This window comes from Tiliqua scincoides, chromosome 3 (assembly GCF_035046505.1).
Source record: "Tiliqua scincoides isolate rTilSci1 chromosome 3, rTilSci1.hap2, whole genome shotgun sequence".
Classification (NCBI taxonomy): domain Eukaryota; kingdom Metazoa; phylum Chordata; class Lepidosauria; order Squamata; family Scincidae; genus Tiliqua; species Tiliqua scincoides.
In genome coordinates this window covers 191,764,676-191,782,727 of record NC_089823.1, presented here as the reverse complement: position 1 = coordinate 191,782,727, position 18,052 = coordinate 191,764,676, and the positions used below count along the sequence as shown (strand labels likewise).

At 45.9% G+C, this 18,052-nt stretch overlaps 1 protein-coding gene across 1 annotated transcript; it reads left to right on the top strand.

Annotated features, from left to right (window-relative positions):
• The first annotated feature begins 6,349 nt into the window (after window positions 1–6,349).
• Window positions 6,350–16,505, top strand: GOT1 (glutamic-oxaloacetic transaminase 1). The gene is made up of 9 exons (XM_066620689.1): window positions 6,350–6,579; window positions 10,705–10,886; window positions 11,982–12,105; window positions 12,265–12,377; window positions 13,463–13,567; window positions 14,339–14,489; window positions 14,605–14,770; window positions 14,874–15,016; window positions 15,430–16,505. The coding sequence occupies exons 1-9, from the start codon at window positions 6,456–6,458 to the stop codon at window positions 15,567–15,569; spliced, it is 1,248 nt and encodes a 415-aa protein (XP_066476786.1). The 5' UTR covers window positions 6,350–6,455; the 3' UTR covers window positions 15,570–16,505.
• The last annotated feature ends 1,547 nt before the right edge of the window (window positions 16,506–18,052 follow it).

The following is an 18,052-nucleotide window of genomic DNA, read 5'->3' as shown; positions in this document are numbered from 1 at the left end:
CCTTAGGCTTGCTTATGTGCTGCAGAGTTTTTCAGCAATAAGAGCGCAATTAGGGGCCCTCTTTAGCTTTTGCAGTGAATTGTAGTGACTCCTGTTGGATTTTGTTATTCTTAGCTGTTGGTCGGGGTTTTTAACTTTACACTGTCTCTTTGGCACCCAGTATCATAGTCTCAACTAGAATACAGAAGGTTATGCAAACTGAAGAACTCAGAGGCCAAGTCTCTTCTTTCCCTCGAGCAGACCAGACTTCTGGAATTCGTGCAGCAGAAAACTATTGCAGGTAACAAGAAGGAGATTTCTCCTGTTAGATCCCTTCAGGGCAATTGCTCTCCTGATCCTAAAGGAGTTGGTGAATGAATTCAGAGGTGCTGATGTAGAGTTCTGCTGGCCAGCTAGAAGAATCTGAGCCTGTGGATCATAAATGCATGAGAGAAGAACATATATTGTTCTTATCTCTTGCATTTAGCATCACATAATAGTCACCAACTGTATTTCTCACGCGCTTGGAGGCTCTAACCATTGTTCTTGCCTAACTACTTTAGGGGGCAATCCTTCATGCCCTTGCCTCCACTGAACTCAATGGGACTTGCTTTTGAGTAGATTACCATAGGATTGTGCTGTTAACTCAGCATAGCCAGAAGATTGCTACATCGACTACTAATGGTGTACTTTTTAATATGGTATCTATAAGCTGCCTTGAGCGTTTGCTTCAGCATGGGAAAGGCAAGATATAAATATTTAAACAAACAAACAAAATATTGTGATTCTCACTCTACTTTATGCAGAGATGGGTGAGTCAAGTACAGTTCGACTGGAGTCGAGTCATGAGTCTCTTGCCCCCTATGACTCAACTCTAAAACCAGTCCTAATGGACGGACCTTCCGAGTTGCCAAGAGTGTTTTGGCGACTTAAAAAGACTTGAGTCACAAGTCTTTCCCTTTAAAAAGCCAGCTGTGGCTCCACGGAAAAAAACAGAGCTGCTGCTGGGCTATGTGTGTGTGTGAGTGTGCGAGTTCTCTTTAAACAATCCCCTGATGCCCCCATCCTATTTGTAAACAAGGCAGGAGGGGGTGGGATGAACTGCGTGAGAGTGGGGATAGAAGCTGCAAGATGGAGGAAGGTCGTGCACAGCAGCTGGGAGGCTTACCAGTATGACCCAGTCCTTTGCAGCTCTAATCAGAAGTAGTTCCATTTGTGCCGGTCATTCAATGAGGCTTTTGCTCGATGCAAAAGCAAAACATTGTGGGAACTTCCCTGCTACTTGCCCAGTCTGAATGATGACCCCATGAGATCACCACCACTAAAAAGTAAGCAAACACACCCAGACTCAGACAGTCTTGAGTCGGCATGTGTGGGGACTGAGTGCCGAGTCAGTGGCCTCAGACTCGAGTCAGTGCCTGAGTCATCTGATTTGAGTTCCCATCCCTGACTTTATGCAATAATGGAGTCCAGCCCATCAGATGCATAAAATGAAATCCTCAGTAGCCAGGCTACACCCACGCATGCACACGTGAGCATATAGAGAAAAAGAAACAGAAGTTGTGAAAGGTGTGGTCACAGGGTTATGGGATGGAGAAGATACAGATGCAGTTAGTGACCATTATTATGTAAAGTACAGTGACCATTCACACCAGAAGCAGTCCAGGAAAGCTTATACTGGAATAAGTTTAGTCTTTATGGTGCAACAAGAGTGTGTGTTCTTTTTGTTGCAACAGATTAGCATGGCTATCCTTCTGGAAGGTGAAAATATGATAATCTTCTCCTAACCCCAAATTCTGATATATAGACTGATAACCCCTTACTACATCTACTGGATACTCACTTTCTCTCAGTCAACCAGGTGGTATAAAATTTCTTTTCAGAAATTAGACAAATGAAGCAATTATACAAAGAGCACAATCTTTTATCATCTGAGCTGGTATTGAGACTGGAATCCTGAGAAGTGCAGTGTAATCCACTGCTGGGCAGCTGGACCTTGAAATCACACGCACCTGATGGCCCTCCAACTTGGAATCTAAGTGCAGACAGTAACCTGTTTAGCCATTTTGTTCAGGCGAGTTTGGAGGGAGTTTGCTAACTTACAAAATTCAAGGAAGTGCACAGTGTTTTATAATATTCCTCTCCAACCAGCTTCTGCAACACTCCCAGAAAAAAACAAGCAGTATAAGATCCAGTCTATTTAAAAGACTAAAAGCCCAATCCTATCCAACTCTGGCACAGTATTGATTTGAGCAGGTGGGATGTCTCCTCAGGGTAAGGGAATGTTTGTTCTCCTACCTCATGGAGCATCCCAGCCTGCTCAATGGGTCTACTCAGATGCGCACCAGCTTTTTAGCTGGTTCAGAACTGAGTAGCCCTGTATAGCCGAGTTATTCCATCTACTCAGAGCATGGGAGGATGGAGGCCAGAATGTGAAACCAGATCAGAAAAAAAACATCTGAATGGTGTGGTTCTTGAAAGATAGAACTTTCTTTCAATTGTAAAAATCCCTATGGGAATTTAAATAGCCTGCCTATGTAAACCGCCTTGAATAAAGACCAAGAAAGGCGGTATATAAATACTTGTATTATTATTATTATTATTATTATTATTATTATTATTATTATTATTATTATTATTGGGCTTTCAGGCCTGGGATGGGGATTAGGATGCCATAGAGGCCTGCTCTGCCATCTCTGCCCCTTCCTGGGCCTGAATTGCTGCCTCCCCTCCCCAAAACCCACTCCTTGCCCCCCAAATGCCTTCTTGCCACCCTCCGCCTGCTCCTCCGCCACCCAGCGCAATACCTGCCCTGGTGGCCGACAAGTGGGATGCAGTGCCCGTGGGGCAGCACAGACCTTTTTGCCTGTGCCGCTTACTCACTGGGTGTTGAAAAGCACTTTACAACGCTTTGATGACACCCAGCGCCAGTGTAGGATTGGGCTGTAATCTCCTTTGCAAAAAAGGTGTGTAGACTCTAAGAACGCTATCCTGATATGTACAAGAGAAAATAATTGTTTGATTTTGGGGGGGAAAAGGATTGCAACAGTTTTCTTGACCATATCTTTGGGAGGTATTGCTGGGAGTAGTGAGGACCCCAAATTAGGTAACCAAAGTTTATTGACAAAGGAACTTATCTAATTTTGCATAATATTTTATAGTCTGTTTACACTGCCTCTCTCTTCCATGTTTGTGTGTTTGTCTTCTCATTTGGCTTGTATGCTTATGCCTAATAAAGGTTTTTGAAATTGAAAAATATTTTATATAGGAATCCCGATGGGTTGATTGAACAGCACAGGATATAATATTCTCTTGAACATAGTCACAAAACTTGCCAAACTACATTGTCTGTCTGTGTTTGGATTTTCCCTTTAGCTGGTAATGGGGGTTACACTGGGATTCAATTTAGGGCTTCCAGTGTATTAATACATATTTGGAGACATAAATTGTGGTTCCCAAAACTAAACATTACAATACATTTTGGCCCTTTGGCGTTTCAATCACTTCTGAGAGTTCTTTTAAAAATCTTGGGCTCCCATCATAATGGGGATTATCAATCTGGGAACAGTAGATAGAATTTTAATTACAGATTTGTTTTGCAGAAGTCTGTCTTATGTTCCACATATAGTCCCTCTGAGAAATATCCTGGGAACAGAAAATCTAAGTTTAATTTGTGTTCCAAACCTATTTTTAGAAGATTTGTTTTACAGAAATATGTGCAGCCTCCTAGAAACGGGTTTTGTGATGAATCCCAGTCTGATTCCTATATCCTTCTACCAAGCTATGGTTACACAGAGAAAAAGACCCCAGTCAAGTCTTCTGTCTGCTCAATTAATAAATATTGATTTCAGGAGTCAGTAGATATACACGTGATTTGCATAGACCTACGCAAATAAAAAGAGCATCATCTTCACAATGACAACTGACTCCCCCCAGAAACTGGTAGGTAATGTAGCCTTATGATTTAATCCTGGAAAATTGCTGATTGGAATTCACATTGTTTTGGAAAGGATTCTTCTGGACTTTTAAAGGAGCACTGTGTAATCCCCCTGCAGGAAATGTGGTTTACCGTTCCAGGTCTAGATAAGATCTGTGTTGATCGGATCAAGCCCAAGCACAGCCAGCAATTAAGAGTAGCTGATAGGGGCTGACAGCCAGTAGTTTTACTACTCTCAACTCCAAAAGGAAACTGAATTAACAGAACCTCCTAACCTGTTTTTCTTCTCATAGTTATAGTTTATGGTATGATGACTTAAAAAAAAAATTGTGGTTTTAAGACATATGTTCTCTCCAAGAACTCCAAGCATTATCTCAGCACTCTTTGGCAATAAGTAAATTGTGTCACAGAATTTCTGGAGAATAAATATACACATTCCATAGTGATGACTGCAGGTGAGCTTAATGCCCATCTTGTATGGCATAAATAAGACATGGCCCATCACTTGGGACTGAATCTTGAGGAGCCTTTTTTCTTCTCTTACTTCGAATCAACGAGCCACAAAGGCAAGTTTTGTTGACCCCAGTGTTTATAAATTACTTTTTACATTCTGCTTTAATGACACAGAATCATATGATAAAAAGCCATTTTACTTCTATCTTGCATTTAAGTGCTAGCAAAGGAGGTACAGCAGTGCCCCCTAGTGGTCCCATACATTTCAACCCCAGAGATTCCTCACTTTGGTTGGAGTAGAACACAGAGGAGAGTTGGGAAGGAGGGCCAGAGGTTGGAGGGATGATTTATTAGCTTGGTGGTGAGTTGGCAAGTTGTTTAATACATTAAACTAATAATCAGAACAAGTGGCAGAGGAGCCATTGGAATGAATTTTGAATGGCTATAGGAATATGTGGAATTTCCAGACAGCCACTGGTGTGTATTAAATTAAACCAAGGATGGCTGACTATTTACACATAGTTTTAGTAACCATCCACAATTGCCAAAGACAACAGTATTGCTGTTCCAACTGATCACTGGGATGGCTTGTGGTTCTGAATCCAGGCCTGCAAGTCTCAAGACAAAGCGATACCAAAGCTAGTCATTCTGGATGGCCACTGGATGTATTAAGATCCTGCATGTTGCCCAGCAGGCTTCATAATAAGCTATACAAAGGCTTGTCACTCAGTATGACTACTGAAGCACTGAGTTGGGGGAAAACGGGATCCCAGTACAAGACATACCATTGCCAAACTTGACCCCAGAAGTGTATAGGAAGTCAGAACTCTGTCCTAGGGCTGCCTTGACCACTGACTGCATAGGTTTTAGGAAATTTGCCACACAATTGGGAGGGAAGTTTTTGAAGATAGTCTCTCTCTCTGCCTGGTGTTAGTCTTCATGCGTAATTTAGGGCCAAATCCTATCCAGTTTTCCAGAGCTGGTATAGCCATGCCAACAGGGCATGCACTGCTTCCTGCAGAAGGGGGGCTGTTATGGAGGCCTCCTCCAGGTAAGGGAAAGTGTGTTCCCTTTCCTTGGGCTGGCTGCACCCGCATTGGAAAGTTGGGTAGATTGGGCCCTTAGACTGTAGGATGGGGCAGACTGAGAAGATAGGAGGCACCAGTGCAAAGCTCCCCCCCCCAACACAATTTATTTAAAACCAACCCTGCAGTCCCGTATGCACTTTACTTAAAGGAAGCCCTGTTGAACACAGTGGAACTTACAGCCCAATCCTACGCATGTCTGCTCTGAAGTAAGTCCTATTATAGTCAAGACAGCATAAGTAAGTGTCAGTAGGATTGCAAGTAAGTGTAAAGAGGATTGCAGCCTTACTCTTGAGCAGACGTGCATAGGATTGCTCTAAAAACCATAAAAGCTGGAGGCTGCCACCACCGGATCTTGTGGCTGTGAGTTCCATCAGCTAATGATGCAGCGTGTGAGGTGTTGTTGTTTTCTGCCCTACATCCATGTCCATCGCCCATTATTTTCACTGGGTGACCCCCCCAGTTCTAGTACTATGAGAAAGATTCTCCCAGGAGAAACCACGATCTGAATTCCTTCCTTTTGCCCTAGAGCCCAAGCCTGTGCACGTCTACTCAGAAGTAAGTTCCATTGTGTCCAGTGGGGCTTACTCCCAGGTAAAAGCGCATAGCCTCGCAGCCTGCAACTTGCTCCTTCTCCTGCCTCCCACCCAGTCCCTGCGTCCTCCAAGCTCCGCCCACTCCGCGCTCCCTCCCGCCACCGCCACCAGGCGCAGGCAGCCCCTCCACTCAGCTCCGTGAGCCCGCGGGATTGGATACTCTGGAGGACGGCGATTGGTCGTTCCCTATGCGCGTCTCTTCGCTGAGGCGTCTTGATTGGTCGAGCGGGCCGGCGACTCCGAGTCGCGTGCGGTTGGCTGTTCCGCCGCTGCCCTTCGAGAGCTGCCCCGTGATTGGCGAGCGCGCGCGCGCCGGGAGTCCGCCTCTGCGGGTGAAGGTGAAGCTCTCCTCCAGGCAGCGCTGCGACTCTCGACGAGCCCGGCCCGACCCGACGCCGCCACGCCATGGCTCCCGGAGCTGGGTCCGTGTTCGCCGACGTCCCGCAGGCCCTGCCCGTGGCCGTCTTCCAGCTCACGGCGGACTTCCGCGCAGACGGGGACCCTCGCAAGGTCAACCTGGGAGTGGGAGGTGAGAGGACGCGGAGCGCACAGCACTGGCTCTCAGCTGCGGCTTGCTTCTGAGTAGACATACAGAGGCTGCAGTCTCTCCACACTTTCCTGGGAGTAAGCCCCATTGACTACAATGGGACTTACTTCTGAGTAGACAAGCATAGGATTGGGCTCTCGGGCTGCAGTCCTATCACTTACCAGGGAGTAAACCCCATTGACTGTAATGGGGCTTACTTCTGAATAGACATGCACAGGACCTGCTCTGAGGCTGCAATCCCCTTCACACGTCCCTGGGAGTAAGCCCCATGGATTATAGCGGGGCTTACTTCTGAGCAGACATGCATAGGACTGGGCTCTCATTCACATCCCACTGGGGTGTGTGTTAGATTACCACTGGGGAAGGTGGTGGGCGGCACCCCTGGGTGGAGAATGGTGGCAGCCACCTGTCAGTTCCTTAGGCAGCCTGAGCCACTAGGACAGCTGGAAGTCCCAGAGGCCTTGCTTTCTCCTTAGCGGCCCTTCTATACCTGTAAAGCTCTGCATCTGTTGAGTTTCTGCCTGCTGGCTCATTTGCTGTGTTTAGAACGACAGGGCCTGTCTCGGAGAAGGGCATAGCATCTAATCTGGGTGTAGGACCTGACAACTGGGGAAGTGGGTAGTGAGGTAGGCAAGACTGGGGGTGATTGATGGTGGTGGTGAGCAGGGGCATACGGTGGGTGGGGAGGCAGGTGAGGCAGAGCCTCCCCACCAGAGCACTTTGAAAAGCACCGCTGCTGTGTGAGGCACCCATGCACAGAGCAAGGAGGGAGGAGTGAAGAGCACAGAGCTCATGGGTTGTAGGTGCCTCACATGGTGGCAACCCTTTCCAAAGGACTCCAGTGGGGAGGCTCTGCCTCACCTGCCTCCCCACCCACCGCACATCCCTGGTGGTGAGAATGGTTTGCGATTAATTGATTGGTTGGGCAGATTTTAGTACTATAATTCTGTATAGAATTGAGAACTAATAATTTATTTTTTCAAACTTCATGAAACACAGTTAACTGGTGTTGAGAAGTTGATACATGTCTCCTCCTGAAACCTTGTTACTCTATTGTACCTCTTGCTTTCAAGGCACTTTACAAGTAATGAGGAGATGTTGATGAGTTTGGATGCTGGACTTTTTGTTGTTTGGTTACTGAAATATGGTTTTAAGTATAGAACTTAATTTATGATTAGGCAGAGCCTTACAGCTACAGTTCTGCAATGAAACAGACTGTTTGTACACAAATTCACTCTCAGAGCAGAACAGAGAGGCATCTCTGGAAAAGTAATTATATCTGGTGGCACTTGGGATTTAGGAACAAATTCCAGATTGAAATATTCCGCTTTTGTTCATCAAAACAGCTCAGGCTAGAAGATTATCTCTAATCAGCCCAGCAAACAATCAAAGCTCAAGACTCTGGCCTTCCTGCTGGAGCTTCTTCCTCTTGGAGCTCCAGCTGTGCACACTACCAGAATGCACTTTATGGTTGCTTTCAGCTGGCTCTGGCTGAACACATGTTCCCTTGCCATAGCAGCCCAATAGGATTGGGCTGCCCATCGCTTATAGATCTTTTATCTGTACTGTGTAGAAATATCGACACCTGTTCCATAACCGGCCAAGATGGGATATGGCAGGAGCCTTGACATGGATACCTTGAACATCATTTGCAAAGTGGTAATGTTATTAGCGTGGGGCCTGTGTGTTCCAAATCTAGATGCTCAAAGCTGTGAAATACAGGGTCTGTACCACCAGCTGGAACGGCTGATAGCAATGTTCCTATGGCAGTATGTACCTTGTCCCATAATAAAAAAAACCCAGTTGTGATATGGAGCAAAAAATATTGATTTTAAGGTGGAGGAAAAAGAGCAAGAAAAGGAGTTAAGGGGGGATGTGGCAAGGGAAATATGTCTTGTCCATCCCTTAATACAGCAATTTTCATTCACTGTACCATGGCACACTGGTGTGCTGTGAATGGTCTGCGGGTGTGCCACAAGAGTTTGGAGAGTGTTGTTTGTTAATACAGCCATTGGGGGATGTGAGCCCCCTGCCAGCAGCATGCTGTGCCTTGTCAATTGTTAAAAAGCAGATGGTGTGTCTTAACTATTTTAGTGTCTTGTCAGTGTGCTGTGAGATAAAATGTTGAAAATCGCTGCCTTGATGTGATGCTCGTTCATTCAGGGCTGCTTTAGTTCCAGTTAACAGAGGAGACACTCTTTCTGGGCAGTATACCTTCTGTGGATATTCTTCCCTTTTCCTCTTCTCCCCTTCTCTCTAGTGCAGTGGTTCTAACATATTTAGCAGTGGGACCCACTTTTTAGACTGAGAATCTGTCAGGACCCACCAGAAGTGATGTCATGCCTGGAAGTGACATAATCAAGTGACGTCATGCCTGGAAGTGACATAATCAAGCAGGTCATTTTTAACAATTCTAGGCTGTAATCTTACCCAAATGTACCCAGGAGTAAGTCCCGTTGACTATCATTGTAAAAGCATCTTCATAGAACAGTGCTATTCAAACTGGGGCGTCGCAACACCCCAGCCTGAGGGCCCTGGTCTCTGCCCCCTTAAGGGGCAGGGGCAGCCTAGAGGTGGAGGGAAGGCATCGCTCAGGAGGCTGCAGGGACTTAGGTGCACTTACCCAAGCCTCCTGCAGCCTCCCTGGGGTGCGGGGAGCCCAACACGACTTCTGGCAGGGCTCCCCGCAGCAGGGAAAGTGGATGCGGAGCGATCGCGCCCCACCCCGGAAGGCGATCGCTCTGCATCCACTTTCTTGCTGTGGGGAGCCCTGCCAGAATTCACGCTGGGCTCTCCGCACCCCAGGAAGGCTGCAGGAGGCTTGGGTAAGTGCACCTAAGTCCCTGCAGCCTCCTGAGCGATGCGATCCTGGGGATCGTGCCGCTGCCTTTCCCCTGCTTCCGCTGCCTCCTCCCCCCGCCCCTGCAAGGACTTACTGGCTCTCAAACTCTCCCAGAGAGTTTGAGAACCACTGTCATAGAAGTTTATTAAAAGAACAGGTCTGTAACATTTCCCCAAATGCAGTCACATACCATGGTAGCATCAAGTCCAATATATTAAAAATAAAATATTGAAATGAATGAGGATCCACTTGAAATTGGCTCGCAACCTGCCTAGTGGGTCCTGACCCACAGTTTGAGAAACACTACTCTAATGTATTGTCCACTATGGACAATGTCAGCCTATCCCCTATGTTGGGATGTCTGATCTTTTTGGCATTTGTTCAAAATATGGCCTACTATTTTGACCTTCTGTCAGGTGTGGGGCTGTATTGCTGCAGGGATTCTGGCACCTGGCTTTCTTATTACTGCGATATGACCGTCAAGAGCTCTGGGCTGATATCCAGCTTCTACCAAATGACCTTCAGCATGTTATGCCTGGTCTTGCAGAAACTGGAAAGGGGAGTCTGCTTTGATACTAATAAGCAAAGTCCAGGCTGAACACAGAGTCTAGTTAACTGCCAGGTCTGCAACCTTTAAGACTTTACTCTCAGTTCATAAGTCGTGTATGAACTGAGTACCCTGGGAAGGAGCAGATTGCTTGGCCACAGCAATCTACTATGATCTAATAATGCAAAGCTCAACTCAATAGTTAAAAGCTTGCTTTTAACTGCTTTCTCTGGCAGAGTCCTCTGGGACATCAGTTTGTCATAGCTTGTGGCCTCTTTTGCCCATGCTCTGCAGCACCTGCTTTATCTCAACATGCTCACATTTGAACTTCTGTCATCATAACAGCCCAAGCCAGTCCCCTGCTTATTTCAGGAGTATTCTCCATTCCTCTGGCTGAAGCTTGTTGTGCCTGAATTTTCAAATATGCTAGAACAAACAGCTCCCAGATAGGCCTGTTTGATGCATTCTTCTGAACTTCTCTGGGAACAATGTGCTTTGATTGGAAAAACTGAGCAACTATTGTGCAAATGCTACTACCTGGAGACCTGTGTGAGAGCAGGCGCCACTCTGCAAAAGTAGAAATTGGTGACCCAGAATGGGACGAGAGGTCTGCAGTAGGAACTCTGCAAGAAGCCCCTTCCTACCCTACTGTTGCATGTGTGTGCATGCTCATGAATATGTGATAAGTGTACTCTGTCCATCTGTTCCCACCTTATAGCCTACCGTACAGATGAGGGACAACCTTGGGTCCTGCCAGTGGTCCGGAAAGTGGAACAGATGATTGCCAAGGACACCGGCTTGAACCATGAGTACTTACCCATTCTGGGCCTGCCAGAATTTCGTGCCAATGCCTCACGAATTGCCCTAGGAGATGACAGCCCAGCCATCAAGGAGAACAGGGTGAGCCTGGCAAAGAGGGAACTCCTATAAGTAATCTGGTACAAAAGTACTTGAATTTGGGAAAGTTTGGGGTACTTGAGTTTGAGGAAGATCCTGAAGTGTTACATAAGAAGAGCCTTGCTGGATCAGGCCAAGAGCCTATCTAGTCCAACTTCCTGTTTCTCATCGTGGGCCCACCAAATGCCTTTGGGAGCACAAAACAACAAGATACCAGTATACTGTTGCCACTCCATTGCATCTGGTATTCAGAGAAATGCAGCCTCTGGGTTTTAGCCTAGAATCAAGGCTTGTAACTTATAGTGGACTTTGCCTCTTAAATCTGTCCAATCTCCATTTAAAGGTATCTAGGCCAAGTGCCGCCACCACATCTTGTAGCAAGGAGTTTTACATAGAAATTAAGTGCTGGGGTTAAAAAAAAAAATTTCTTTTATCTGTTCTAACTCTCCCACCAGTCAATGTTGTGTTCTAGTGTTGTGCGAGAGGGAAAAAGAACTTCATTCCATGCATAATTTTATATGTCTAAATGTCCCCTTCAGACACCTTCTTTCTAGATTGAAGCGCCTCAAACATTGTAATCTTTCCTCATAAGGGAGGTGCCCCAGCCCACTAATCATTTTGGTTGCTATCTTCTGCACCTTTTTCAGTTCCACTATATCCTTTTTTGAGATGTGCTGACCAGAGCTGGAGATCATTTTGTGTGATTTTTCTATTGCCATTGTTGAGTGGAAATGGCAGTAGACCTTTCCTGGAGGGAATGGCGAGGATAAATACCCTCAGTGGGGCATTAAACAGCCAGCTTCACCTAGATGGAGGGACCTTTGAAAATAGCTGGCTATGGGATGATTTGTTTAGCCACAGGAGAGGGCATAGGTTGAAAGAGGCAGATTAGGAAGAGGTTGGCACTGTGATATGTAGTATTAGTGCTGCACATGATGGTTTCACTTACAGATGGAATCTGGGGGGATGGAATGGAGGAATTTGGAAGTCCTAGTGGGGGAAAAAAGTCACAATTTAATGGTAAATCAGACACTTACAAAGGAGGGATGGTTCAGCATTCTTACTTTCTAACAATTCCTTCATCTTTCTTTGTTCCAGGTGGGGGGTGTCCAGTCCTTGGGGGGCACAGGAGCTTTGCGTATTGGCGCTGAATTCCTGAGACGCTGGTACAATGGAACCAACAACACAGCAACCCCTGTCTATATATCTTCCCCTTCCTGGGGTAGGTGCTGAAATCTGGCTAGAACCCACAGCATGGAGGAGGAAATGTGTATGGAGACATCCCATAAGCAATTGAAAAACCCCTGGTACATAAAGCTCCTTAGCTCTGAATAGATTGAATCTTGGCTATGTTACAAATGTGTCTCATCTCTTTCCATAGAAAATCATAACTCTGTCTTCACGGATGCTGGCTTCAAGGACATCCGAACCTATCGCTACTGGGATGCTGCAAACAGGGGTCTAGATATTACTGGATTCCTTGAGGACTTGGAGGTGGGTCGGTTTGGGTGTAACCTAGATGTAGTTCTGAATAGGAAGATCAGGTAACCTCTTGGGTTTGGATAGAGTTGGTAGTCTCCTACATATGTATGTTCAATAGGAAATCGAGCTATACTTCATCAAAGGCAAGAATAAGCTAGTGTGGTGCTATCTACTAGAGTCCTGGCTTTGGACCAGATTCAGATTTGGTTAACCACACATTTGCTAGCAGAATCTGCCTGCCTGCCTTTTGCCAGTATGATAGTTTTACACTGAGATCCTATTCTTGCAGTCTTTACAGTGCTTGGGATCCAGATGCTGCAGACGTAGCCTGTGTGCACATGTGGAAGCTTCTGTGTGCATACACATTTCAAGTGGCCTTCCATCCCTCTATACCTCTTGAACAGCAACTATTTACATTGGAGGATTCTCCATAGCAGCCTTTGATCTGAGGCTGTAGTTGAAAGAGGTCATCTGGAGAGCTGTGGTGCATGTAATGAAACACCTGGCTGTGTGGGAGGCTTTTTTTGGATCCCAGCCCACAGTAACCTTTTGAAAGTGTGTGTGTGTGCGTTCTTGCTTAGCAAAGCAAAGTATATTGTTCTCTGCAAGGACTACCTTTGCTTGCTTAACGCTTCCTTGTATAATATCTGTAGACTAGTACCTCCTTACTACCTGCCAAAACTTGGTTGAAATTCTTCTGGCAGCTTCTAACTCTTGTTCCTCTAAAACCAGTGATTTTCAAGCTTTTTCATCTTGCGGCACACTGGCAGGGCATTAAAATGGTCAAGGCACACCATCAACTTTTTGATAATTGACAAGGCACACTGTGCTGTTCATGGGGGCTCACATCCCCCAAAGATCCTATTGATAAATGACCCTCTCCCAAATTCCCGCAGCACACCTGGGGGCCATTCACAGCACACCAGTGTGCCACAACACTGGTTGAAAATGGCTGCTCTAAACCATTGTGTTTATATATTCAGCTAGGATACTTGTGACACCCTGTCCGGTTGCAATCCCATCCGTGTGGTTCAAACATGAGGAGCTCATGCACCTGACTTGGCACTGAATCATAATCCCTCTCTTCTCTTATTCAGAAAGCTCCAGAATTCTCTATCTTCATCCTTCATGCTTGTGCCCATAATCCAACTGGCACGGACCCTACGCAGGAGCAGTGGAAACAAATTGCTGCTGTGATGAAGGTACTAGTTCACTTATGCAGCTGAAGGGTCACAAGGCTGTGCATCCTTTATAGAACTTCAAATTCTGCAAAACGGTAGTGTCAGATTCTGTGGCTCCAGCCCCCAGCTCCATGTTGTGACCTCAGTTGCTTTGACAGTAGAACCACATTACTTATTTTGCATAATTTAGTCCAAGGCTAGCCCCAAAATGTGCTGGACTGTGTTCAGTACTCCTGTGTGCATAGTGCATGTATCTCTGCCCCCTGACGTGCCTTATCCCCAGCTTTTCCTCTCATCCAGCTCATCCTGTTCTCCTTTCAGTTTACTGGGCAGAGGGGCTTGATGGTGGGAGGGTAGGGCAACTTTTTCCTCCCCTACTTTCCACAGAGGCCAATAGAGATAGCTCTGTGGAACCCTAGAAGGCTTCTTGGAAAGTCCCATTGGGTGCTGTAGAACTTGTGGCAGCCTAAAAGTCAGTTCCAAAAATCTAGAGTTTCATGTATTCTGAAAAACTAGATTTTTTCCAAAGCTGACTTCTAGGCTGCCATGAGAACCTGTAGCCGTGAAAGATAGGACAGATTCATGGTGCTCTTTTGAAGCCACTTCCCCCTGATGGGGCCCCAGTACGCTTGTCCTCTGGTGCCACTCATTTAATCCATTCCTTGTATTTGATTCCAAGGAAATGAGTGCGTGGGTCCAGCACATGGGGATGTGCTTCTAGAGAGGGCATTCAGGACATTCTGAAACATGAGATGAAGGGCAAGTTTCCTTCTAACAACACTTTCTTTGCAGCGCCGGTTCCTGTTCCCATTCTTTGACTCTGCCTACCAAGGCTTTGCCTCGGGTTGCCTGGATAGGGATGCTTGGGCGGTCCGCTTCTTTGTTTCTGAGGGCTTTGAGCTCTTCTGTGCTCAGTCCTTCTCCAAAAATTTTGGGCTCTATAGTGAGTATTCATTTAACAGCTAAGGTAGGGGTGGGAAGTGGGGCTTGGTTCTTAGACAGTGGGCTGATGTTAAATGGGGCCTAGGTCTTACACTTACAGTTTTTTGTCCCATCAGATGAACGTGTGGGAAACCTATCTGTTGTAGCAAAGGATGGAGACAATGTTCAGCGTGTCCTTTCCCAGATGGAGAAGATTGTCCGCACAACTTGGTCCAACCCTCCATCACAGGGTGCACGCATTGTGGCCACAACACTTGCTTCCCCAGAACTGTTTGATGAATGGTGAGGGCCACCAAGACCAGAAGTGGGGGGCTGGGCCCAACTAATTTTCACCCTCATAGGTAGATCTGGTACTGGTCTCACTCAAGCCTTTTTTCTGTTACAGGAAAGGGAATGTGAAGACGATGGCAGATCGGGTCTTGCTGATGCGGGCAGAGCTCAGGTCCCGACTTGAGGCCCTGGGCACACCTGGGACCTGGAATCACATCACGGAGCAAATTGGCATGTTTAGCTTTACCGGCCTTAACCGTGAGTAAAAATGGAGGGGGGTGATGGGAAGTGAGAAAGATAGTGATGGGATAACGGACAGGGAGGAGGAAGGGTGCTGCAATCCAAGCAAATTTCCTGGCTTTGTCTAAGATTATTATTAAGAATACTTAATACTGCTTCTCAACAAAATATGGTGGAAAGTACTTTGGTCTGGGATGTGCCCTCCAAGACTCAACCAACATTCTTATGCTCCCCAGATGAAAGGAGCTAACTATGGAGCATGCTAGCTATTCTGTTAGTTGTTCACTAAGACCTCTGTGTAGCCGTCTACTTAGGTTATTTTTGTGCTGTGCTATTTGGCCTTTGTAGGCAAATCTTAGCAAAGGCTTCTCTAGATTTTTGGTGAGAGTTGAGAAGGGAGTCTGATATATTTCCTCTTCCTCCTTCTCCAGCTAAGCAAGTACAGTATCTGATCAAGGAGAAACACATCTACCTGATGGCCAGTGGCCGCATCAACATGTGTGGCTTGACTACTAAGAACCTGGATTACGTTGCTGGTTCCATCCATGAAGCTGTCACCAAGATCAACTGAAACTGAAACCAGACATTGTATGCAGTTGTGTTTAACTTTCCCCGATGCTTTACAGGTGTCTATGTCTTTAAAGCAGTCTCCAGAGGCTGGGATTTCATAGAGAAAAAGTGGATGATGGAGGCTGCTTAATCTTTTCTCCTCTTGCCTTTTTTCTGCTTAAAATTCTCCATCAAGGAGTCTTTTTCCTCTGTGTGGAAAGAAATGAGCATCTCTGGAGGGGAATTTTGAGTGGAAACGGGTCTGGAGAGAAAAAGGCATTGAATTTGCCCTTTTCATTCTTTCCTCCTCTGCTTAAATTAGCAGCCCCTTTAGGCTATTTCTTCTTAAAGAAACCAAATTTAAAAACAAACAAACAGTGGGGCAAAGTTATACACAACTCCATGTAACATCTTGTTTGAGCCTAAGAAACATGAACAACCAAATCATTCTGTGTAATCTACATTTGCTCTCTTGGCTAAGCTCACCTCCCTTATCTCTGGAAGGAATGGGAACAGTGATTTTGCCAGGAATGTGTCTCCCTGCTTTAGTTTTGGTGGTCCTTGGTTTGTGTGTGTGAATGTGCACAGGTGTGACAGAGACTGACAATGAAATTCTCTTCCTTCTGTGTGCCCTGTTGGTTTGCACATGTAATATTAGCTGTTGACTATAGATCTCAAGCACATGGCCTCTGCTGCCTACCTAGGCTGTATGTTCACTTGCACTTTATGTAACCAACTCTCTTTGGTCTGTTGCAGTAAGGGACAGGGTATTATGGGAGAGGTACCAAAATGGTTGGTTTCTTTGTACTGACTAAAGGTTTGGGGGGCATGGGAGTTTCAGGGAATGAGGCTGGTGCTGCATCCTGTGTCCAGCCTTGTTTGAGCTAAGATTGTATCTTAATAACGGTAACTTTTTTTCTGGCAACACAACAAAATAAACGTACATCTCTTCATGCTATCCCTGTCCATTGGCCAACCTAGGCTGGACTGTGTTGGAAAAAGTTAGAGCTGCTTATTCTAAAGGAATATTTCTAAAGGAAATGACTTGTGCCCCTGGGTCCAAGTTAACACAACCCATTAGGCAAGGCCCAGAAGGGGAAGTTGTGTTATTTTTTATGCAAAGTTCAGTCGATGCACAGAAATAGCCTTTCCCTGGCTCAGTCTCAAATCTTTCAAATTACTAGGAGGTTAAAACTCCACTGTAGCCCTTGAGGCTAGATTCTATATAGTAAAACCGCCTTAGTAGAAGTCATTAAGAGTATAGTCTGCTGCAAGCAAGATCACTCTTTATTAATAGTGTAGCACTAGCAGTGGACATGGTGTTTAGAGATCAGGTTTCCACCCAAGAAGAGCCTTAACTAAAGCAGCTGAAGCATCAGCGCGCCGGGCTTCTGGCTTAAAAATAGAACCTTGGTTTGACTCTGATCATCATTTGACTTTTGTACAGGAGGTTTTGGCCATTTTTCTTAGCCTCTGCAGTCTCCTCATACTGTAGTAGTAATAATAATAATAATAATAATAATTAATAAACTTACCGGGTAAGATGGTGGAATGCCTCATCAAAGATAGGATCTCAAAACACATAGACGAACAGGCCTTGCTGAGGGAGAGTCAGCATGGCTTCTGTAAGGGTAAGTCTTGCCTCACGAACCTTATAGAATTCTTTGAAAAGGTCAACAGGCATATGGTTGCGGGAGAACCCATGGACATTATATATCTGGACTTTCAGAAGGCGTTTGACACGGTCCCTCACCAAAGGCTACTGAAAAAACTCCACAATCAGGGAATTAGAGGACAGGTCCTCTCGTGGATTGAGAACTGGTTGGAGGCCAGGAAGCAGAGAGTGGGTGTCAGTGGGCAATTTTCACAATGGAGAGAGGTGAAAAGCGGTGTGCCCCAAGGATCTGTCCTGGGACCGGTGCTTTTCAACCTCTTCATAAATGACCTGGAGACAGGGTTGAGCAGTGAAGTGGCTAAGTTTGCAGACCAAACTTTTCCGAGTGGTAAAGACCAGAAGTGATTGTGAGGAGCTCCAGAAGGATCTCTCCAGACTGGCAGAATGGGCAGCAAAATGGCAGATGCGCTTCAATGTCAGTAAGTGTAAAGTCATGCACATTGGGGCAAAAAATCAAAACTTTAGATATAGGCTGATGGGTTCTGAGCTGTCTGTGACAGATCAGGAGAGACATCTTGGGGTGGTGGTGGACAGGTCGATGAAAGTGTCGACCCAATGTGCGGCAGCAGTGAAGAAGGCCATTTCTATGCTTGGGATCATTAGGAAGGGTATTGAGAACATAACGGCTAGTATTATAATGCCGTTGTACAAATCTATGGTAAGGCCACACCTGGAGTATTGTGTCCAGTTCTGGTCGCCGCATCTCAAAAAAGACATAGTGGAAATGGAAAAGGTGCAAAAGAGAGCGACTAAGATGATTACGGGGCTGGGGCACCTTTCTTATGAGGAAAGGCTACGGCGTTTGGGCCTCTTCAGCCTAGAAAAGAGGT